At 43.5% G+C, this 24,840-nt stretch overlaps 1 protein-coding gene across 2 annotated transcripts in view; it reads left to right on the top strand.

Moving 5' to 3' along the window:
* The first annotated feature begins 12,984 nt into the window (after positions 1 to 12,984).
* LOC136858688 (uncharacterized) overlaps positions 12,985 to 24,840 on the top strand; it is a 748,600-nt gene continuing 736,744 nt past the window's right edge. For both annotated transcript variants that reach the window (XM_068225668.1, XM_068225667.1), the window contains exon 1: positions 12,985 to 14,425. In XM_068225668.1, coding sequence (XP_068081769.1) covers positions 14,066 to 14,425 — 360 coding nt within the window. In that variant the 5' untranslated portion in view covers positions 12,985 to 14,065. The remainder of the gene's footprint in view (positions 14,426 to 24,840) is intronic.

The raw sequence follows: 24,840 nt of genomic DNA, 5'->3' as shown, positions 1-24,840 counted from the left end.
GTTTTTCAAAATTGTTCTGTCACCATGCCCGGCCCTCGCGATGTTCTCCATCTTAACTATTTGCGCAAGGAGGAGTTGATCTATGAATTGACTATTAGAAATGTACAATCTGGAGGCACGGTTGCAGTAGACACAAACAAGCTTAGAGAGTCCCTAGATTTGCCCATTTCCATCCCCAATTTGGGAGAGAAAGAAATTGACGACTCTCTTTCCACGATCACGGAGAATATTACTGGGCTAGCTTCTGTAGTTAGTTTCTTTGATGAAAATGATCCGTCTCCGAATCAAATTAAGCGTGTGCAAGCTAGGCTGTTTCATTTTTCCAATAGAGTTAACGATCTGTTGTCTCTAAAGTTGAATGACGTTCAGAAGAAGGAAGCTAGTACGCTGCTTGAAAATATGTCTGAATTATCTAGCAAGGTCACTCAATTGTTAACAGGGGAGGTTCCTCCCAAAAGCGATCTACCCACCACAGTGAATGTAGGTAGCGAGGAAGAGCCTCATAAGGGAGAAGTTAATAGGAAAACCATCGCCGCTCAAACTATCTCTGCCCCATTGGACAACGAATCTGAACACCGTGCATCGTTGAGTAACATCCGTTCTGAATTAACTTCCTTGCCATTGAAACCTTTACCTACTATGTCACCCGGGTTTAGCAGCTTGCCTCACCCATTGGCAATGTTGCTCAGAGGTATCTCTAAGTTTTCGGTTAATACCACCAGTGAAGTAATTTCATTTTTAAGATTTCTGGTTGAATTTCAGGATCATGCCCTTGTGTTTTCTCTTTCTCCATGTCAAATTTTGCAAATCATCTATCCTTATGCAATTGGTATTCTTTCTGACAAAATAGTAAGAGCCATAGCCGAACAGTCATCTATTGAAGATTTTCATGCACACTTGCTTGCAAATTTTATTCCCGCCCGCGCGAGGTCTTCTCTGATTCAGAAGTACTATTATCGTGTACAGCGATTGGATGAGAACTTGGCTGATTTCATACAAGACATTAAGTTTTATACTAGGGTGTTTGCTCTTCACTTCCCTGAGGATCAAATTGTACAAGCTATTGTGGAAGGTATTTCACCATCTTATAGGTCATACTTGTGTTTCGCGGCGTGCCCGCAAACTTTCTCTGAACTTGAAGCGTTGGCCGTCTCAGCGGAAGGAGTTAGGTACGCCGATTCTTTGCGTGTGGCAAAAGAACCCCCTCCTTCGTTTAGTAATACTCGGCCTCCACCTCGCCGACCAGTCACACCCCGTAAATGTTATGCTTGCGGGTCGCCTGACCATCTTCGCAATAAATGTCCATTGGTCAAAACTAGTAGGGCAAATAATGGAGCTGGTTCAGCACAAGGCTGTTTTAAATGTGGGGCTTTCTCACATATCGCCAAGAATTGCCCAAACTCGAATAGCACCCCCTCCTGCTCAACTTCTGGTGCAAATTCTACCTATGCCAATAATAAAAAGTGACTAGTGGCTTCGGCTGAGTCGACTAATCCATCTTCCCGAGACTCAGCCCCTGGTAAACAGGTTGTAAATTCAGGGAACGAGCAATTTTCAAATTTATCTTTTGAAGGTCCCAAAGAGTGTCTTAGGATTGCGGCGGATTCCCCCGCACCGGTTCCTTTTCTTAAGATTGAGTTAAATAACGAGCCTATTACAGCTCTCTTAGATTCAGGCAGTGTTTGTTCGATTATTTCGGCTGAATGGTATTCTAAATTGAAATCTGTTTGTAAACTACCTGACTATGTCTCATCTCCTGTTCAATATGTTTCGACTAATTCATCCCCATTAGAAATTCTAGGTTCCTTATTGGTCAAAATTCGTATTTTTAAATTCACTTGGAAAGTTAAATTGTTTGTGGCCAAGCTCTTGTCTTGCCCCATTATATTGGGAGCGGACTTTATTTTTCACACTGGTCTTGTGCTCGATCTTCAGAGTAGGTCTTGCACTTTCAAATTTGCCTCTAATTGTAGCATCCCTTTATTAAAGTGTAATTCTGCATCATGTTCTTCTATTTCGCCTACCCAGGATGAGATGTTGTTAGACCTTAGACATCTACCTGAGGGGCAGGCTGATAGTATTCGTAAGCTGTGTCAGTCGTTTCCAGAGGTGTTTTCTGATACTCTTGGTGTTACTGACCTGATAGAATACAAAATTGAGGTCACGGATTCGATTCCTGTCCGTTTTCCACCGTATAGGCTATCTCCACCTAAAATGAAGGCTCTGAAAGAAATTATCGATCAGATGTTGAAGGATGGTATTATTAGGCCCTCTAAGTCAGCGTATTCCTCGCCTATTTTTCTAGTCCCGAAACCCCAAGGAGGCTTCAGGCCTGTCATTGATTACAGGGCTCTCAATCGGAAGGTGGTGTTACAATCTGTGCCCCTTCCCGACCTTCATTCTTGTTTTTCATGGTTTCGTAAGGCCAAGTTCTTTACTATCTTGGACTTGAATCAGGCCTATAATCAAATTCCCCTTGCCGAAGAGTCTAAACACCTTACAGCGTTTGCCACGGACTGGAATTTATATGAATACAACCGCGTGCCTTTCGGGCTCCCCACGGGAGCAGCTGTACTCACTAGGCTGCTAGATAGGGTCTTCTCCGACATCAAATTTGAGTACTTATATCACTACTTGGATGATGTCGTCGTATTTTCAGAGACTTTTGAAGAGCATCTAGATCATCTGCGAGAAGTTCTCGATCGCCTTCGTAAAGCTGGGTTAACTGTTAAGTTGTCCAAGGTTGCCTTTGCTAAGCCCTCTATGTCTTTCCTAGGGCATATTGTGTCACCTGATGGTGTAGCCGTCGATCATTCTAGAACACAGGCCATCCGTGATTTTAAACCTCCCTAGGACATCAAAGGCATCGCCAGGTTTATTGGTATGGTGAATTTCTTCAGGAAGTTTATTCCTAACTTCGCTAATAGAGCGGCGCCCTTAAACCTTCTTCATAGGAAAGGCATCAAATTCGAGTGGGGACCTTCTCAACAAGCCGCTTTTGAAGACCTTAAATTAGCTCTTTGTAATGCCCCTGTACTTGCTATGCCTGATTTCTCGAAGAAATTCATCGTCCAAACCGACGCGTCGTCGTCAGCAGTAGCGGCAGTCCTTCTTCAAGAGACTGAACTAGGGAGGCGACCCATCGCCTATGCATCTAGGACCTTGTCGGCTCAAGAAGCCAAGTATTCCATATATGAGCTCGAAGGTTTGGCAGTCTTATTCGCCTTAGAGAAGTTCCGTCTCTATCTGGAACATGTTAAATTCGACCTGGAGACAGATAATCAAGCCTTAAGCTGGGTCTTAGGTAGGCCGCGTCGTACTGGTCGTATAGCCCGTTGGGCCATCCGTATTTCTGCCTTCCAGTTTGATGTTAGACATATCAGAGGTACCGAAAATATTGTCGCTGATGGACTCAGCCGTATGTTTTCAAACGACGTCGAGACCCAAGAACCGGTCGACAGTTCATCACCTCCCGAGTCCATACTATCTGATGTTAATGCCATCTTCACGGATGCCCCCATGCTCTTTAGGGATATCGAGAAATACCAACATGAAGATCCGACGCTGGCTCCGATAATGGAAACCCTTTCTTCTGGGGAACATGTCGTCCCTTATGTTCTGAGGAATGGTGTTTTATGTTGCCCTTCGAGGCATGACAAGATGATGAAGGTTGTCGTTCCAGCTGTCCTTGTGCCTATGATCTTCAAATACTATCATGAGACCCCATTGGGGGGGCATCTGGGAATATTTAAAACTCGTGAAAAGATTCGTGAAATGTTAATCTGGAAAGGTATGGACGGTGAAATCCGTGAACTTGTAAAAGCTTGTAAATCTTGTTTGCTCAGTAAACCCACCATGTCCACCAAGGTAGGCCTTTTGTCTTCGCATCAAGCATCGCGCCCCATGGAACGCCTGTATATTGATTATGTAGGACCCTTCCCCCAGTCGAAGGGAAATGCCAACAAGTTCATCTTTGTATGTGTAGATGGTTTTACCAGATTTTCCTGGTTATTTCCGACTAAGCTGGCTACCGCTCAGTTCACCATAACTTGCCTAAATTCTATTTTTGCTTCTTTTGGTCCGTGCCAATATATTGTATCTGATAATGCTAAGGCTTTTACATCTAATTTATTTCGTAAATTCTGTTTTGACTTATCCATCTCTCATGTAACTACTTCTGCTTATTACCCTCAACCATCTCTGGCTGAACGGGTTAATCGTAATCTCAGGTCCGCACTTATTGCCTATCATCATGATGATCATTCCAGGTGGGACACGTCCCTGCATTGGTTAGCTTTTGCTTTGAATTCGGCGGTTCATGAATCACATAAATTTACTCCAGCTTCTTTGATGTTCAACTTTGTTCCCAACTCGCCGCTCTCTAACCTCTGGTCTCTGAGTGACATTCTACCCGAGACAATAGATCCGGATAATATTAAAGATCTTTGGAAGAAGGCTAAAGCCAATCTTAAGGTATCTCATGAAAAGGTTAGGGAAAGGTATGATCGTGGACAGAGACCCACCACTTTGAATGTAGGTGACCAGGTGATGGTCAAGAACTTTGTTCCCGCGGGCAAGCTTGCCCCCAGATTTCATGGGCCTTGTATCATTCTCGATTTTCTTACGCCAGTTACGTTGTTAGTAAGCAATCCAGCCACCGAGAGGATATTTAGGGTTCACCTGTCACAGGTGAAACCGGTGTAATTTCCGTGTTAACTTGCTTCATATTATTTTGAAAGGAATATGAAGGTTATATTTTTTTTGAGTTTCACTTTTAAGGCTTTCTGCCCCTTCTATAATATTTTGTTTTATATGTAAGCATTTGTGTGAAACCTCCCCCGATTTGTTAAACTGCCATCCTGTCCTTGCCTCGGCCATTACCACGCTCCCGTCTCCTGCTCCAATACACACTGTGGCTGAATTATATTAAATGCCATGGACATCTGCACGCCGCTGACCCCTCAACCTCTTCACCAAGCCTGTGCCCTCAAAAAGATGATGGTCCAACACAATTCTGCCGCCTAGCTTTAATGTTTCAGTGCCCCCGCAGCCGCGCGGCGCCGTGCAGCAACTGGGGCAGAGGACGGGCCCCCTCTTCTCCAGCGAGGACGTCAGGTGCACGGCGAGCCGGAGCTCTCCTCCCGGCCAAGGCTGATGCGCGGCGCACGACCTGCTACTTGCCCGCAGCCTGTATATGTTCACCGCGGGCGCGGCGTGTTTCAACACCTCTGCTCCCCTCATAGTGCGGGCGAGCGGTATCTCAGGGTACTTGAGGGGTCCGAGCGGCCTCCCTTTGGACGCAAGCTGCAACGGCCGGTCTGGCCATTCAACTTAATCAACATCAACTACATGGACAGTTACGATAAGCAATGACTACACTTGGGAATTCCACAGCAATATTTGGTGGCAATTGCAAAATTTTTCTTCACCTCTAAGTATTAAAAGTTTATCTTCAGAAATTCAACTTCTACAAATATAAAGACTTTAATCACCTGCAACAACAAAATTTTGAAACTGAATCAAACCAAATTAAGAAATCTTATAAATGCTTCTGCAATCAATCTTCATATCCACAGCATAACTTGGACATTGTTTCAAACAGATTTCATGTGTCACCCCTGGAGGTACTTTTGGGGGGGGGGGAGGTCTGTACCGGGCGGTACACCTCCACGCCGCTAATTTAAAATTTGCGCCAGTTGAAACTCCTCTGCTGGAGGAAGTCTGAACTTTATATACGCTATTAATTCGCTACCTTCTCAAAAGATGTCACCACGTGGAAAATTTTGAGTTTTTGAACTGTGTCATTTTTGATGTGTTTTTGTTTTGCTTGAAGTAAGAAGTGTGAACTTTCTCTTCTAGAGGACACTACTGAAGATCAACAATAGTGCACCCTAGTGCGAAGTCAAAGAACTATTTTGTTGGAGAAATTTTTATTTCAAATGTTTGTCTTTGCTAAAATTTTTTCAGTTATTGTTTAAGTTGGCTGTATACCCCTCTCTTTCCCCTTGTTTTGCATTTAACCAATCCGGAATTTCTGTTATTAATTTCTGACCAATCGTAGGTATCTTCCCCCAACTTGAATATGTTGCTGTATCCTACCCAATAAAAAGTTTGTGGGAGGGTGTTTTCATTCCCCTGACAACTAGAACCTTCCGCGAGAGGATATAAACTGCTGATTTTAGGGTCTCCGGGCCACTTCTGTTCCATCTTTCAGTGTATTAAGTACATAGCAGGAGGCGGGAAGCGCCTCTTTCCTCGGCAGCGGTCAACAACAAGGTAATGGCCGATTAATAACTTCTTTCTTTGCTTGCTCAGCAGTTTAACTCTCGGGGCGGGTTCTAAGCGTTCCACCATGTAACCTTTTCCTAAATGTAACTACTCTTTTCATATATTCTATTTTAAAGCTACATACTGGGATAGAGAGTGCTAACCCTCTCGAGCTCCCACTCATATTGTTTTGAGGTGAACTTATTTTTCTCAACCTATTCTCGTTAACGTTAAACAAATTGTTCTCTTCTTAATTCACCTCTTTAGTATGGGATTAGCCCTGGTATTATCGGCCTAGTGCCAAGTAGGTCTTAATCAAAGTGTATTAGGAGTGCAAGTTCGCCTCCTCTCAAATTGTTACCTTAGAGGTCATTTAATTAACCTTCTTTTCATTTTATAGACCTCAGTAGATTGGGTATTTTACCCCTGTGTTTATGTCCGTTGAGGACAACTTGAAGGTGGAGTTTGGTGTGGCCTGGGAGAGGCTTAAATTTGAGAGCGAGTGGCTCTTTTGAAAATTGAGTGTTGTATGCCTCGTGGAGGCTTTTCAGTGTAATTTGGAGCTAGGGCTCCTAGGCATGAATGGGGTTTTCTGCCCCTCTGTTGAAACTTGTGTTTGGAGGTAAAACTGAGCTGATTGCCCAGGCATTGTGTTTTCAGGGCTCGAAGCCCAAATCCTGTAAATATTGTAACTACCCTTTGACTTGCTACTTTGTACCTGCCATGCTTGTTATTTCTTTGTTTTTGAAAAGAAAATATAACCTGGTTAAATTTTAAATTAATTTTACTTTAGTAGCTTGAGACCCGTTCACCACCCCGCACCTTCTTTCACGCATAACTACCACAAAAACACGGTAACAGTTCTACTTGTGACTTGTTTACCGTAATATTCTTCCACATGGGCTTTAATTTCCGTCATACTTATCTTCGGATTCTTCATGACTGTTTTCACTACTTTCCTCCTTTCTCGAGTCGTCATTTTTTTATGGTCGGCCTGATCTGCTGTTTACAAGCGTTCTGTTTGTTTTTAATAGCTGTATGATACTTCGGACAGTAGTACGGCTTATTCTTACTACATTTGCGATTTCAGAATATGATTTATTTTGATTATGAAGCCGTGCCATGATCTCTCTCTCTCTCTCTCTCTCAGCAACCGTAGTTTCCTTGGTTTTGGGCCCCATTCGGATAACAGTACCAGCTTTTACTCTGTACTGGTGCTGTGCACTGCTCATCGACGTCTAGTCAACAAGTTCAGGGCACTAAATAGGGAGGAGGACGTATCCACATCCTGTATAGTTGCAGGACAAACCAGGTGTATGAATACATATGTCACTGGGTTAATCCAGACTAATGACGTACTTCGTTATTACTTACTAAATTTTTTCGTTTATTCACGTTGTGTTGTTTGCGATGTTTAGTGATGACGCATTCTGCGTTTATACTCTAGTGATCTGAACTGTGTACAAAAGACAAGTTGTAATTTCGTGTCGATATCAGGCTGTGTGAATACTTAATGTCCCCTACTGTATGTATCTTATGAGGCCTACCACTATAAAATCAATTTTTCTCCCACGCAAAGCCGGGGTGAATCGCTAGTAAATAAATATCGTAAATAGAGGATATCTCAGAGAGTAGCTTGGTAACTGCGAGTGTCTTCGAACAGTAAGAGTTGTCTTTACTATTGATACCGTACTGTAAATGTGGCGTGGAAGGTAAACAGCAATGGAGAGCTGATGTTAAAACAGAAACCTGTAGTTCAGTTTCCCTCTTGACCGACATCGGGGAATACAGTACATACAAACTCTACACATCGCCCGACATGTGCGTGCCAGATTCACCCTTTCCAGGTGTTTGGTGTCTTTCTGAGCCACTCTCTCTCTGTGACTGAAACATTCGAAATGAGGAACCCGGCTGTCAAATAAGACTCGTCACGTCTGATACAGCATGTCTATATTGGGTGATTCAAAGGTTACGCATGAAGTGAAGTAGCCCATAGAGAGGTAAAAACACAACTACTTTCGAATAGGAATGTATCGTTTATTACGGAACCCTATGTCAGCGCAAACCTAGGAATGTCAGGAAGGCCATATAGGCAATATTGACATAAATATCTCTTATAGCTGCGAGTTTTCTGAAATTAGCGATACAAAATGTGTAATGCCATGTTACCTAGCAACCGTGCAAGATGTGATGTGAAGTATTGATGGATGGCCATGACCGAGAGACATATAGAAGGCGCTTTTATCAAAGAGACCTCGTATAATCCTACTTTATAGAGAACTGATTATTTCATTGGTCGTAGTTCCATAGGCCCTGAGTGAGTTTCCCCCTTTCGATGTACAGTACTGAATTCTACACTTGCCGACTCCAAATTTCATACAGGTGTCTCTTGAAAAAGATTCATTAAATGCAAATAAATTCACCTTTATCAATTTGAGTTTCATTTTTTGAAAGACTTATTATGAACATTTGATTTTCCCAAAGGGTAATTTGAAATTGAAAGAATACCGTATTCAGTGTTCAAGGTTCACGCGACTATAACTTCACTGATTGCCAGTTCTGAATTGTATAGGAATACAGCAACTAATACATCACTAATCTAAAACCGGTGATATTTCGAGGCGGTTTTCTAATATTTAGAAATTATTGTACAATATAGGCCATTAGATTCTATAAGGAAAAAATAGTGAGTTCTCTGGAGAAAAGTTAAGGTTCTAGGTAATATTACTGGTTTTTGAATGTGGTCTAAAACTATTAACCAGTACTCTAGTCCTCAGGTTTCTGATAGTAGTTTCCACTCCACCATGGGCTTTCATGCCCTCTCCTTCTGGAGATAGCTTTGGTTTGTGCAGGCCTGGATTTCGCAGTAGGCCACCAAGGCTCGAGTCTAGACCGGCAGCATTATTGTCTCCGTCTAAAGAATAAGTAACCTTTTTGATGTCCAGCCCCGCGGTGTAGGGAGCAAGGCGTCCGTCTGTCACCCGGCGGCCACGGGTTCGATTCCCGGCCGGGTCAGGGGTTTCTTATTTGTAAATGATTAATATCCCTGGCCAGGGGACTGGGTGTTTGTGTCGTCCATAAACACGTTACACTTTCGCCATTTCCAAATACACGCAGGTTCACAACATATGGTGCTGCTTCTGCTGCTGCTGCTGCTGCTGCTGATGATGATGATGATGATGCTTGTTTTTAAAGGGGCCTAACATCGAGGTCATCGGCCCCTAATGGTACGAAATGAAATTTTAAAAAGTTCAAATTCATCCACTGATCAAAATAAATAAAAATGTCATGAATAATGAATGGATGGACATGAACCCAACAAAAGCAAAAAAAAAAACTAGTGGATCAGACTTTAAAAAAAAAAGATCGTAAATAATAGTATTACTGACCAAGGGACCACTTATAAAGAACAATGATGCTTGATGTCTAAAGGGGTGCAAAATTCGGGTCTAAGGCCCCACAGAATGGTACATGTCGCGAGTAAAGCAGAACCATGGTATTTGTCATGTTGGGGTACTAATCAAAAGTAGCGAAGACTCACGGTGTTCCACACAAGATGGTACTACTCACAAGTATTGCACTTCGTACAGGGAACGCAGACCTATGGTGTTTCTCACACAATGGCGCCACTCATAGCCAACGCAAACCGATGAGGTTCCTCACCTAGGTGTACTAACCACAGGGACTCGTACTATCCCGTGGTGTTCCTCACATAGTGGGTACTAATCACAGGCAACGCAGACCCACGGTGTCGCTCATATAGCGGTACTACTCACAGGTTACGCCCAGACCCGCGGTGTTGCTCACATGGGTACGACGCACGGGTACTGGAAACCCCCAGGCCAGCCTCTTTACTGCTATTAATCACAAACCTATTTCGTACCTAATTTAGTGGTACTACTCGCAAGTACAGGCAACCCATGGTGTTCCCCGCATGATGGTACGAATCAAAAGTAGTTTCATGGTTCTAATTCTATCAACCCTTGGTCGCCCCTTTTAGTCGCCTCTCACGACAGGCAGGGGATACCGTGTGTGTATTATTCGTCTGCGTCCCCCACCCACAGGGGTGTAACGAGAGAGAAAAAAGAAGAAAGAAGGGATCCATCACTTCGAAAAAGAAAGGCAAGGGCCACGAAGGGCGTGAAAATGAAAGACTCCCTAGGCTTCGGCTCTAATACCGTCGGGGTCGGAAAAGAACAAGAGTTGACCAAGGGAGGTCGGATAGGACAGACGAAAGTGAGGAGCCTTGCACAAGTAAGTGGAAGCAATACCAAGACTCAGCTAAGGGCCCCGTGGTAGCCAATCCACACTCCCAAGTTGAGAGCCCCTTGGGCCCCTTTTAGTCGCCTCTTACGACAGGCAGGGGATACCGCGGGTGTGTTCTACATGTGCGTCCCCCACCCGCAGGGGGTAACATATGGTGCAAAGTAGGGGCAAAAGACCTTCTTAGGACGACGCCCCGAATAAATAACATTTTTAAAAACTTATACTTTTATCATCTATAATAACTTCACAGTTACAGATTAATTTCGTCGAAGCTAGAAAAGAAATGGCTTGCATTATAAGAAACAAAACCCGTTTGTTTTAAACGCATGAATGACTTCATGCAGCGTTCTAAACATCATGAGGAATATTGTGAAGAGATAGGTTTGCAACACTCGGGTCCGACTCCTTGACTGAATAGTCAGCGAGGCCTTCGGTTCAGAGGATCCGGGTTCAATTCGCGGCGGGTCGGGGAGTTTAATTGCGGCTTATTAATTATTCTGGTTCGGGAACTTGGTATTTTTGTTTGCCCGAGACCGTCACAACCATCACAGAAACACGCAACAGTCCACATAGGGTTGGCGTCAGGGAGAGCATCTAGCCGTAAAACAGGGCCAAATAAACATGTACGACACAGCTCGCACTCGGTACCCCACAGATGTGGGAAAAGCGGTAGAAAAGGAAGAAGAAACAAGGCTACCAAAAATAATAGCTGCAGTCTGCTTAGTTGTCAGGAACTGAAAAGTTTAATGGATCGTGACATAATTTTGTTCGATGAATGTTTTGGTATGAAATTTTGTCTGCTTTTTCTAATGGGGATTGAGGGGAAGGGTGCGAAATTGTCTTATGTCAGCTTCTTCTTTCTGGAAGTTCGGTATGTCATAAACATAGATATTAAAAGTATTTTTTCGGACAGTGCAAAGAAATCCGGTCACCTACTGTTTGTGTATAATAATAATAATAATAATAATAATAATAATAATAATAATAATAATAATAATAATAATAATAATAATAATAATAATATAATAATAATAATATCTTGTATCTTAATTAAGGCCACGGCCGCTTCCTTCCCATTCCTAGCCCTGTTCTACCCCATCGTCGCCATAAGACCCATCTGTGTCGGTGCGACGTAAAGCAGCTTGCAGAGAAAACACGTATAATCTTATACTGTAATAAGGTTATAATCTTATATTACAAATTCTGTAGTTTTATAGTTTAGGAAATAATTTCGGCATGTAGACCTAAAGGTCTCCAAATTGGTAGATTTTCTAATGTTTACTGGTATAGAGTTCCAGAGTGTGGCACCCGACAGTTGGAACGACCGGTTGAAAATACTGTAGTAGGTTGTTGGGAATGGCAATGGTGTAGTGGAACGCTCTTTCACAACTTTGAAGCGCGAAAATACCTATCCGATTGTGAGGTCATCGATGGGTGAGGGCCAAACTTCGGTTTACGCACTCATCATTGAAGGAAACTTGAAGCAGAAAGTGGAATTTGATGACTGGAATGGTAAGTTTGAACGCTATGAAGTAAGGAGGAAAGGAAGTCTTTACGTTAACATACTTGTTGCAGTTCTTCTTCTACCGCTTTTTCCACAAGTGTGGGGTCGCGGGTGCGAACTGTGTCTCACATGTGGATTTGACCCTATATTACGGCCGGATGTCCCTCCTGACACCAACCCTATATGGAGGGATGCGTTTTTCAGTGTCTGGTAGTGTAGTATGTTGTCTGAATATGAAGAGGAAAGTGTTAGGACAAACACAGACACACAGTCCTCGAGTCAGAAGAATTAATCAGATGTGATTAAAATCCCCAACCCGGCCGGAAATCAAACCCGGGACCCATTGAAGTAAGGCCTCACCGCTGACCATTCAGCCAAGAAGTCGGACACTCGAAACAATTAAACTATGTATTTTATGTTGTATCGCCCTGCTACATTTTTTAAAATCTTCCATGTACTATCGCGATTGCACGCCGTTAATAAAATTAATGACTTTCATTTTTGAAAAACATGGTAGTGGGTGACAGGGGTTGTTTGGCCTTGGGGCGGCAAAGAGGTAAATCCGGTCCTGACATTGTCGCAATATCGCACTGGGGCACGATGGACCATTTTATGTCCCATTAAAAATTGATGTGTCAGTCGAGCATAGTAACAATAAATGAAGCGTGTGTTCACAGACGTCCTAGTTTTTGGCTTGTTTGGATGTCGCAAGCAGGTGGCGAATTTCGTTATTAAGAAAGCAAGTGGTGCTAACTGCAGGTCCCTGTTTCGAAGTAGGGTTCGGCCCGGACATGCCTAAGATACCTCCTCCAGTGCTCGGAAGTCTAACCGATGTTACTCGAAGAGTACCGACGTTGGTATGATGTACCTGAAGAGGGGCGCACGGCAGGCAGGAGAGTGTTTGTGGAGGGGGAAGGTCTGCAGTGAAGCAAGCCTCTCTGACGAGGCCAAACCAGTCCGTCGAGTTTGTTAGTTGCTCTCAGTGGGTTAGAGACATGGCGGACCAGCGTTGTCCTCCTGCAGCAGCTTGTTGCTAGTTCACGAAACAAGTGTTTGTGATGGTAAACACGCGCTTCACTTAACCTAACACCTGACCATCGCCTGCGACTTGTACTGTGTACTAACCGTGTGGATACTGTGTATGGCTACGATTATTTGAAAAATGTGTAACCAATTTGAGATGTGACGAGGAATCTGTGTTACACAGTGGACTTAAAAAGCCCGAGGGCACGTGCTTGTGTTACGGGGAAGGTGGCCAAGTTTGAAAGTTCTGTGTTGTGAGTGGTTTTGAGGTTAAGTGATGGCTGGTGACATATTCGAAGGGACTGTTTCTGTTCCACAGCAATAATTACCGATGAGTTCTCGTATTATTTGTGTGTTTTATTGAGACGTGTGCGGTCTTGTAAATGAAGCGAATAATGACAGTACCAGCAGTGGATTATACGAATCATTAACCTGAAAAGCAAAGTGTGTCAGTAGTGTTTATTAATGCATTGAATATTTCAAAGGCTTTGCTATAATTATATTGACAAAGAGAAAGTTAGCGGTTCGAATGGGAGAATGAGACACGGATCATTTAACAGTGAGTAATTTGGTTAATTAAGTGGTTGTGCTTATTGACTGGGTCGTGATTTAACATTCAAATCTGGATTACGCTTTCATTCGGTGTTTATGAAATTTGTTTCGGGACGAATTCGTGAATGCCCTCAGGTATTCCATTGGTATGCCAGTGTCTTAATGTAAATGAATCGAACCAATATTTGAGTTTATAACCGTAGAATTCAGCGCATGGTCGCTCTTGGCACGAAGTGATTTTTCATTGGTCACCACGTCAAATGATAACATTATCGACAATAATGCGTTTTGTGGAAATGTGTTGTTGTGTATGACAAGCAGTACGGTTAACTTTCGGCAGTGTAAAGGTGTTGTCATCAATTGAATTGTTTTCACCGACTACTATATATTATTTTTGACAGTTGTGCGGCTGTGAGGAATGTTGATGGTACGATGTTCGAGTTGTAAAACACAATGTTCGGTAGTTTAGTTCAGCGCCTTCAGTCTCTGAGTCCGTTGGGTTCCCCAGTGACAAGCCCTGTCAGTTCACCCAAATCATCCCGACGACGGTTTAAGAGCCCGCGGCGAGGATCGAACAAAGAAGAGTTCAGGGAAGTGCAGTCTGACCCCGAGGGGGATGAAGCGGACGCCAAGAAGGGAGGGCGGACTAGCAGACACCTGTTGGATAAGCGGAAAGGCAAGTCGCGAGGGAGGAATCTCAACATTACGGAGCCTATACTGCAGACTACTGTAAACACTCCTACCAAGTGCACTCCTGGTTTTGCACCGTTACAAGGATCCAAGTCCCTTGGTCGACTGGATGGTCTCAAAGAGGTAGGATTCTGTTCTTGCATGTTACAATTCACAGAGCTTAGCAATTTTGTATGTTGTGAAAATGGATTGATATTACTAATTTTCCACAGATTTTTTGTGTGTGGATTTTTTACACGTAACACCCACTCAGAGAATTCTCATGGCGACGATAGAGTAGGACTGGGAAAGAAATGACCGTGGCCTTAGTTAAGGTGCCTTGTGTGAGAAAGCACCCCACCCATTCGACAACAAATACAGAAGCTAATTAGTATGACGAAATCTCTGATTTTTCTCCCCCAATCAAACGAAGAGGTCATCGCCCTGCAAAAAACGGTTCTCACGACTAAGAAGCTCAGTACACGTTTCAGATACTGTGGCCCTTCGCTCCTTTATTATTATTATTATTATTATTTAATCCATTTACCCTCCAGAGTTGGTTTCCCCGCGGACTCAGCGAGGGATCCCACCTATACCGCCTCAAGGGCAGTGTCCAGGAGCGTGAGATATTTGGTCTGTGATACAACTGAGGTAAAGGACCAGTGCCTCGCCCAGGTGCTAAACAGGGTCCTTGTAGGGGGATTGGAAGGGATAGACAAGGAAGAGAGAAGTAAACGGCCGTGGCCTTAAGTTAGGTACCATCTTGGCATTTGCCTGAAGGAGAAGTGGAAAAACACTTCGAGAATGGCCGAGGTGAGAATCGAAACACCCTCTACTTAGTTAACTTCCCGAGTCTGAGTGGACCCCGTTGCGGCCCTCGTACCGCTTTTCAAATTTCGTGGCAGGGCCGGGAATTGAACCCGAACCGTACTTTTTCCAAGAGATCGAGTACATGGGAGCCCCAGAGCGATGGTTAAATACCATTTTAATGAACGGTTTCCGAGGTTTACCTGATGAGACAGAAAAAATCGCTTGTTACCCACACTAGCGAAGGAACATCACTGTCCTGGCGGTGTTTAGCAGGTAAGAATTGAAACTCCCCCCGTCGCTGGGTCAGTGGTAACTTGGAGGAAATCGGTCTTTTTAAGACACGAAAACTTGTGCCTTTTAAGACGCTGTTCTATAAGATTTGGAAAAGCCGAAACTTTCATAACTTACTAATATAGGAGGTCCGCCTCTGTGGTATAGTGCTTAGTACATAATTAGTTGACACACCAAAAGTAAAATGGAAACCGCGGATATGCACCTTCATGGCTGCAGATAGTGGGGTTCGAACCCACTATTTCCCGAATACAAACTAATAATACCAACACAGATAGGACGATGGGTTGGAAAGGCCTAGGAGTGGGAAGGAAGCGGCCGTGGCGTTAATTAAGTTACAACCACAGCATTTGCCTGGTGTGAAAATGGGAAACCACGGAAAGTCGTCTTCAGGGCTGCCGACAGTGGGGTTCCAACCCACTATCGCCCGAATGCGAGGTCACAGCTGCGCGCCCTTAACCGCACGGCCAACTCTCCCGGTAAACTAATGATAGCTACACGCCTCGAACTGCATAGCCAACTCGCTGGGTAGAAATATTTTTCCCTCATAAGTACATGGATTACCGAAAGGTATGGAATGCTAGGGAGAGATAATGAAATGAAGTGGCGTATGACTTTTAGTGCCGGGAGTGTCCGACGACAAGTTCGGCTCGCCAGATCCAGGACTTTTATTTTGATTCCCGTAGGCGACTTGCGCGTCGTGATGGGGATGAAATGACGTCGCACCGCCATAGAGAGGTTTTATGGCGACGATGGGACAGGGAAGGGCTAGAACCTACTATCTCCCGAATGGTTACACTTTCATCACACGTTTTGTTAAATGACACTATTTCGTTCCAAAAATGTTCGGACGACCCTCAGCCCTAAGGCATATTTGTATCAAAATAAGGCCTTCTCTTACCCTGGAATGAAAAAGAAATTTAAAGAGTTTTACTTTCCGATGTCGAGTACTATCATCTGCCTCTAGTTGTGAAGTTGATTTGGTCTGCTCTGCGGTACGCTCCAGTCGTGCCAATTTGGTTGAGAACATATTGTGGTAAGGTATAATCATGATAGCATTCTTTCACACGCTTTAAGACCGGCACATCAGTAAGGAATGAATTCACCGTGTTGGTTTTAAGGCTATTTCTCAGGGTGGTTTTCATGGTGTTCAGGATACTTGAGGTGTAATTCGTAATAATTTCCGCCAGAAAATCTGTCAAAGACTTTTTCCCCGCCGTCTACGTTGAAATTCCGTCAAATTTGATGGAAATTTCGCCAAGTTGGCAATACTTACAGGAAATGCAGAACAGCTAATGGAGTGCGCCTGCAGTTGCGGTCAAGGATATTCTGTAAGAAAGAAATGAGTTCTTTGACGATACTATCGGTTTGTTTTCAGATCGAATTTTCTCAGGATGTCTTATTCATAAGTTAGGAAGTAACATATAGGAAATTAGTGAGAATGGTTACTGTTATAAACAGGTGGGTTGGAATGGCAGAAGGTACTCGGAATGAGGTGTTAATGACTAGGGTAGAGTTAAACACGGTGCATGCATGAACCAGCTTCAGTGGTTGCGATCCTATAATACGATTGGAAGAGGATCGATTGCGTATGAGGATAATGGACTCGGCCAAGGGGGTAAGAGAGGTAGAGGGAGATCATTGTGATATGGTTAATCTTTTTTTGTGACAAAAGTTCTGGAACTAACTGAGGCCATTGAGCTAGTTGCAAGTAAGAGAATTGTGAAAGTGCTTATCAATTAACAGGGGCTTGCAGACTGAACGCCGAATAGCATAACAATCTATAATGAAAATGCATGTATTAAGTTATTTACCATCCTCCTGACAACAGAAATAAGGAAAGCCTTGTGTGCAAAAGAACATCCACCACATAAGTTAGGTTCTAAGAAAACTTCCTAGACCTGGGTCGGGATTCGAAACGTGGTCTCCAGGGTTACAATGAATCTGAGCTACTATATCCCTCTCCATCCTCTCTCCCCTTCCCGTATCAACGTAACGTATACGAGCAGATGCAGTCGTTTTTGAATGGTTATATTATTATTATTTCTTTTCCAGACAGGGCTCTAAATTAAAAAGTTGATTCAAATAAAGGATTTTTTAGCGCTATCGCTTACACGCATTACTGAACACTGTAATAAGGTTTTACCTGTCTGTATATTAAGGCAGAAAATGAAAATCCACAACGTATTTCTAGTCATTCGATCGGGTCAGGAATGGAATGAATAAAGCCCCCATCTAGCGGGTGAGGTTAAGAATTGTGTCCGCTGCCGAAGCCTGTCGCACTCCTCTGGGGTAATGATCAATGAATGGCATGAAATGAAATGATATTGGAGAGTGTTGCTGGAATGATATATGACAGGGAAAACCGGAGTACCCGGATAAAAAAACTATCCCGCCTCCACTTTGTCCAGCACAAATCTCACATGGAGTGATCGGGATTTGAACCACGGAACCCAGTGGTGAGAGACCGGCGTGCTGCCGCCTGAGCCACGGAGGCTCTCATATTAAAGCAGAAGTAAATCTCTAAACCTAGAATTTGGTTTGTTTTCACCTACGGTTTCAATGATCCCATTTATTTCATTCAGTATATGAATTGTTGATAATGATATGCACTGCTAGTTACTCCTTTTCCCGACGAGAAAGTTGTAGCGTCCTTGTCTCAGCCGGTACTAGCCTGCATGTGGCCTGGCAGAATGCTCCGGTGGGCTGCGTATGGTTACCTTGGAAACGTCACCACCAGCCGGAACAGTCAGCCAGGGAGGGATACTTGCACGTATGAAAAGCAAGTCGCGGTGTGAAGGAGTGGCCACGCAGATATCTCTTGAGGCCTCAGGTTGTCTACCTCAAACCTGTGCGCAAATAATTTAAACATGGAGATGTTTAAGGGCTGGGGGTCTATTTGGAAGTAGCGTCATCAATTTTGCGTGGAGAGAAAAAAGACACCGTGGTAAGCAGTCAACCCGTGTCCATCAATGCAAAGTACCTTACACACAACGTCAGCGAAGGTAGCAGAATTGTTCTCATAAAACGCCTCTTGGGAATATTTGTTCTTAATCCGTTTGCCCTCCAGGGTTGGTTTTTCTCTCGGACTCAGGGAGGTATCCCACCTCTACCGCCTCAAGGGCATTGTCTTGGAGGGTGAGATTTTGGGTCGGACGGATACAACTGGGTAGGAGGACCAGTACCTCGCCCAGGCAGCCTATCCTGCTATGCTGAATAGGGGCCGATGACTTAGACGTTAGGTCCCTTTAAACAATAAGCATCATCATCAGCTATGCAGAAAAGGGCCCTTGTGGGGGGGGGAGGAGATTGGAAGGGATATACAAGGAAGAGGGAAGAAAGTGGCCGTGACCTTAAGTTAGGTACCATCCCTGCATTTGCCTGGAGGAGAAGTGAGAAACCACGGAAAACTGCTTCGAGGATGGCTGAGGTGGGAATTGAACCCTCTCTACTCAGTTGACCTTCCGAGACTAAGTGGACCCCGTTCCAGCCCTGGTACCACTTTTCAAATTTCGTGACGGAGCTGGAAATCGAACCCGGGCCTTCGGGGGTGGCAGCTAATCACGCTAACCATTACAATACAGAAGCGATCTTGTGACATGGCATGGGAATGTGGAGTACTCGATCAGCTGTCCTATTGTTGGACGTAGATCATGGTGCTACGTATTTCTTTCGATTTATCGGAACTCTTTACCTCCCCTGTGGGTGGAGTGCATGTCACAATAGGTTACTAAGTGAGAGAACAAGCAAAGAATCTGTACTCGCTTTCTCATCATCTAAGCCCAAAAACATTTCCATGATTCTATGCTTTTCCTTGTAGCGGAGAAATTTACATATGTCTTTTTGACCGTCTGCTTCTGAGTCCCAAGATCGCAGGTTCAACGTGGCAGAATGAGTCCAATTCTCGAAGGGAGGATTTTTTTTCGACACTTCATGAAAAAAGCCAACGGCCGTAGCCGTGTTGAAACACCGGATCCCGTGAGATCTCCGAAGTTAGCAACATTGTGCTGACACATTTCTTTGCCTACCCAACAGAGTTAACCCATCTGCTTTTCGGTTTTCGGAGACTACGAAATGCCAGATTTTCGTTCCATAAACGAAAGGTCAAAGTGCCGCGCAGGCAGCCTACATGGTGTCCAATCAGAAATCTTGCACTCAGTAGCGAGACCTTACAATTATAGTTTTTACGAACACTACGATGGCAATGTAGTGACTGCACTCTGCTATTGACTAAAATGTTTTTGTGTGTCCGAAAAGAAAGCAACAAATTCTTCGTCCTTTGAAGCCGCTTTCAGAGTGAAATGTTGGTGGTGAATATTGGTTTAAGGGGAGATATAACTGAGTAACTACCCCCTTGTGAACTCTAATCAGTGGGAAATTGTGGAAGATATCCCACACTTCGAAGAAAGTGTGGAGTCTCAAAGGACATCGTACGCCTTGTAAATTTTATATTGTCGGGATCAGAAGAGCACGAGAGCTCGACGAGGGAGGTCGAATAGGAAAGATGAAAGTGGGGAGCATGGCACAAGCAGGAGGCTTTGTGGTCACCAATCCTCGCGTCCAACTTGTCACTCTCTTTTAGTAGCGTCTTTCGATGGACAGGAGGATACAGCAGGTGTATTCTCCCGCCTCTACTACATTGGAAAAGAGTGAAATCGGCCGTGTTACTAACGTACGGGTATTTACACCTCTTGGCAGAAATAACTTACGTTGTCACTTGCTTTTCCATCATGAACTGGAGTTGTGCCCTAGGTGTTGTCTAGGAGTAATAATAGGGTTCTAGAATTTTGCAATTTTGCTATGAGAATGGATCGTTCACCACTAATTGCATGATTTATTCTTTCAATATTTAAATGTAGTTATGCCAGTTTATTTTAAATATTGTTGGGCCTGTGTGACGTGATGTGATGTACTTGACGACTTTCTCATTCATTCATTCATTCATTCATTTGTTAGTGATCGTGTCTTGCTTTTGCCATAGAGGAGAGACTTCGCCGTGCATTTTGAAAAGGTTTTATATCCCACAATGCAGGAGCAACATAGGGAAATACACGTATTTTCAAAACAGAGATGAACTGCCCTGAAATTCAGAAGTAAAGCATTCCCCATACGTTTTTTGAAGAGCTTACTAAAATCACCGCATTCGTCTGTACATTGCTGAACATGTAACTTACCTTTTTTAAATCACGCCCAACCCTCATCGATAGAATACCCCAACAGTCTCGTGCGATCTGTGGGTGATAACGGTAATACGAAACTTCGATACCGAGCAAGTGCCTGTGCAGTTTGGGTTACATATCTATCAACTTTCATTCGGAAGACAGTGGGTTCGAACCCCACTGTCGGCAGCCCTGATGGTTTTCCGTGGTTTCTCATTTTCACAGTAGGCGAAGTGTTCAACACCTGGAGTCCACATTGTATCTCAGTTACTGTCCTACTTCTGAGTGGGGCTGTACTCTAATTAAGGCCAGGGTCGCTTCCTTCCCACTCCTAGGCCTCTCCTATCCCATCGTCACCATAAGACCTATCTGTGTCGGTGCGACATAAAGCAGACTGTAAACATTAAAAAAATTGATGACTTCATACACGATTCTTCACATCAAACTGTAGAAGAGTCACTTTATAATGATAGTTTGGATGTGGGGAAGTGTGTGGGCGGGGAGGAGTGAATGGTTGTGTTATTTTTGTTTCTTGAGATCCACCAATGGAATTATCTGGGACTTCATATTGGGTGAGTATATTATTACTGAACATTAGGCTATATGATGTGGGGCCTTGCATTTCTCTTCTGGCCTCTGACGTTCACATTGCGTTATAGATCCGCAGCAACAGTACCTTTGCGAGATCTGTTGTTGACCTCCCAGGCCCGCAAGAAGATCGGTGTGCCTCGGGACAAGAATTACAGAGAATGGCCTAATCAGTCCAAGACCACATTTGGGATTCTCTTATTGGAGCATATTAAACGTAGTTTCACAGCATTGTATGAAAATCCTCCTCCGGTAAGAATGAAATGGACGAGCTTCTAGCGACGGTTGGTCTGAGACATACAGTATCTGTCCTTGAGGCTCCCAGCGGGCCACCGGCCTAGACAGTGCATTGTCCTGACGAGTGTTCAACACCTGGAGTCCACATTGTATCTCAGTTACTGTCCTACTTCTGAGTTTATATATCTAATCTAAAAGCAAACTAGCCAAGGGACCTACAGTTCAAAGTGGAAACTGAACCACGTCAATATGACTTTCCTAGTCATATTCAAAGTTTGATCGATTTGGTCAGAAGCTACATCAATCAATGTCATGTGTGTCGATCAGAAGTGAAATGAAATGGCGTATGGCTTTTACTGCCGGGAGTGTCCGAGGACATGTTCGGCTCGCCAGTTGCAGGTCTTTTGATTTGACACCGTAGGCGACCTGCGCGTCGTGATGGAGGGGATGAAATGATGATGAAGACGACACATACACCCAGCCCCCGTGACAGCGAAATTAACCAATGATGGTTAAAATTCCCGACCCTGCCGGGAATCGAACCGGGGACCCTTCTGACCAAAGGCCAGCATTTAGCCATGGAGCCGGACTGTCGATAAGATATTAATTGTTGACAGGTTAAAAATATTTTGCCGACGTTTTACCTACGGATTTCATGTATCAATTGTGATAAGAACTTTTTTTTTACATAATTATGTTTTAATGGCTTGGAGTCATCTGGAAATTTGCGTCACGAAATTAGTGATACAGTGTGACGCGATGTTACCTAGCAGCCGTGCAGGCAGCGATGTGAAGAATTGATGGATGGCCATGACAGGACTAGCGAACCTGTCTCCATACTTATCTTTGTGAAATGATGCAAATAGACAATCGTGGCCTGTCATTATTGAGGACCAAACATTTTTATCCGTTCGAGCATCAGTAGACAGATAACTTCAGGAAAAAGCGAACCTGTCTGCCCAGCCTCAATGATAGACAGCCTGCTTTCAGCTTTAAAGAACTGTTCATCGTGAAAGTTGTTTGTTTACCATGATGATTCTCTGTTCAAAATGCATAACGTTGCGACTAATGACAGGCATGTTACGACTTTCCAGCGTTTCCTTTCGGTACTTGAGATGTATTTATTTATTTATTTATTTATTTATTTATTTATTTATTTATTTATTTATTTATTTATTTATTTATTTATTTATGCGTTGACTCACATTAGCGGTCGTAGTGGTAGAAAAAGGCAAACTGCTAATTTAATCGACCGGTAACGATTATTAAGAAACGGATTGTAATTTTTAGGAGTAAATACAGAATATATTCCCGTACTTTTTATTTATTTACCTAAATTTCGTAGCTCATACCCTAGGATGTTTTCAACAACCAAACACCTTAAGAACGAATTTTATTGTCGAGTTTTAAAATGCCATTTCCAGAGTGAAAGTAAATTCTGAAAATATTGGTTTTCCTCAGATTGTAATTTAGCAGTAACAATTTGAAAATTTTAGGCGTCTACACATTTGTTTCCGTCTCCCTGGTGACAGACCGCCTTGGATTTGTGATGGTACAAATATCTCAAAACCACCAGTTATGTGGCATGTTTCTCTTTTCCATTGGGCTCAACTGCACAGATATTTACAGCATAAGCCAGCAATTAGCCAAAGTTAAGAGCTACAAATTTCTTTCATGAAATAAAAAATAGGGTTTTTTTCCTTTTCCTTTCTGACTTGCACGGAAGACAGATCAGTTAATTACTGAATGAGACCTTGACGGAACTAGTTATTAATAAGGCAGTATCACCGAGTACCAGCACGTGGATTTATGTGTTGCTCTTTGATGGACGGGAGTGCAGCGACCAGAATGGAAGTAACCGGTTTGTTATATATTCCTAGCCTGATATGTGTCAGTGTATCGCTAATACGAACTGTGATCATACAAATGTTACGCTATTGTTATTGAAGCTCGGCATTTTCTACTAGAGCTCGATTCTAAACAGCGCTTCTCTCTCACTCTCCAAGGAGTGGCATGAGTCGTACACACAAACTCTTATTCCTCACGTGTTTTATCATGGATATGTTTTCGGGCTGGAGGATAGACAAACATTCTCGAGCCGGTGGTGAACCCAAGAGACATGTTACTGGATTTAACCCCTAAACCGTCCGACTCGTTGGCTGAATGGTCAGCGTACTGGCCTTCGGCTCAGAGGGTCCCGGGTTCGATTTCCGGCCGGGTCGGGGATTTTAACCTTCATTGGTTAATTCCATTGGCTCGGGGGTTGGGTGTTTGTGCTGTCCCCAACATCCCTGCAACTCACACACCACACATAACACTATCCTCCACCACAATAACACGCAGTTCCATACACATGGCAGATGCCGCCCACCCTCATCGGAGGGCCTGCCTTACAAGGGCTGCACTCGGCTAGAAATAGCCACACGAAATTATAATTATTTTTATTACCCCTGAACCTACGAACTTCTCTTTTTCAACTTAAATATAAAACAACGAATACTAAACCTTATTACATTGACTATATTCTTTATAATCACTAGACTGCGTGCCAAAAGCCTGGATTAAATCCCTAACCTCTCCGCCATATTCATATGGAGTGAAGACATATGGCGCTGTTGACTGTGATTCGTCCATCGGATGGGAACGTAAAGCCTTGAGTAGACCTCTTAGTGCTATTCGACAGGAGTATGCTGTGTGCCGGCACCGGGTTTCGCCCACTTCCTTCCTATCGAGAATGTAAGCCAATAGCTGTTGGGGTTATAATACCGTAACTAAGATTGGCGGGAAAGAAAATGCATGTGCTTGAAGGGTTTTGATGCTGGCATTCATTTACTAGGTGTAAGTTTGCTATACTTCGTATTTGAATTATCATTACTTTATTTTTAGATGTGTCTTATAATAAAGTAAATTAAAATGAATTACATTAAAGGTATGCCTGAGATGGTAGCCAGTAAGAACACCATTATAACTGAGCTCCAAATACTAGCCAATGAGAGCAAGAAGAGACGCTGGTGAGTCTGTCTACTGGCAAAGTCATAGTTCCACAGTCAGCATCTACAGATAGCATTAGCGTTGCTCTATCTGAAAGCTTTGAAAATCAAAGGGAACATACACAGAATAGACAGCGTCTACTTTCGCCTGCGTTCTTCGTGAAACTGACGCGAGCCCTAGCATTGCTACGAAAGTGAGTGAAGCGGGGAATACAATAATGTCATGAATGAGGAAATAATGAATGTTCTAAAAAATAATGGAATTAACTAGACAATAGTTCGTTCACAAAATATTAAGGGTACACGCTGTCTACCCCGTGTTCCCTGACGCTTCGCTCCTGGTGTCAATCGCTCGCAGCTTAAAATGTGTGACAATCACTCCCAGTCCTAGTCCAGTCCGGCTGTTCACCATGGACAATCTGCCCTAGAAGGGGCCGTTCTCATTAAAGAGTATTCCTAAGGGTTTTACCACCACCTCTCTTTA

Source organism: Anabrus simplex, chromosome 1 (assembly GCF_040414725.1).
Source record: "Anabrus simplex isolate iqAnaSimp1 chromosome 1, ASM4041472v1, whole genome shotgun sequence".
In the NCBI taxonomy this organism is placed as follows: Eukaryota; Metazoa; Arthropoda; class Insecta; order Orthoptera; family Tettigoniidae; genus Anabrus; species Anabrus simplex.
This window is presented reverse-complemented; position numbering and strand designations above follow the sequence as displayed.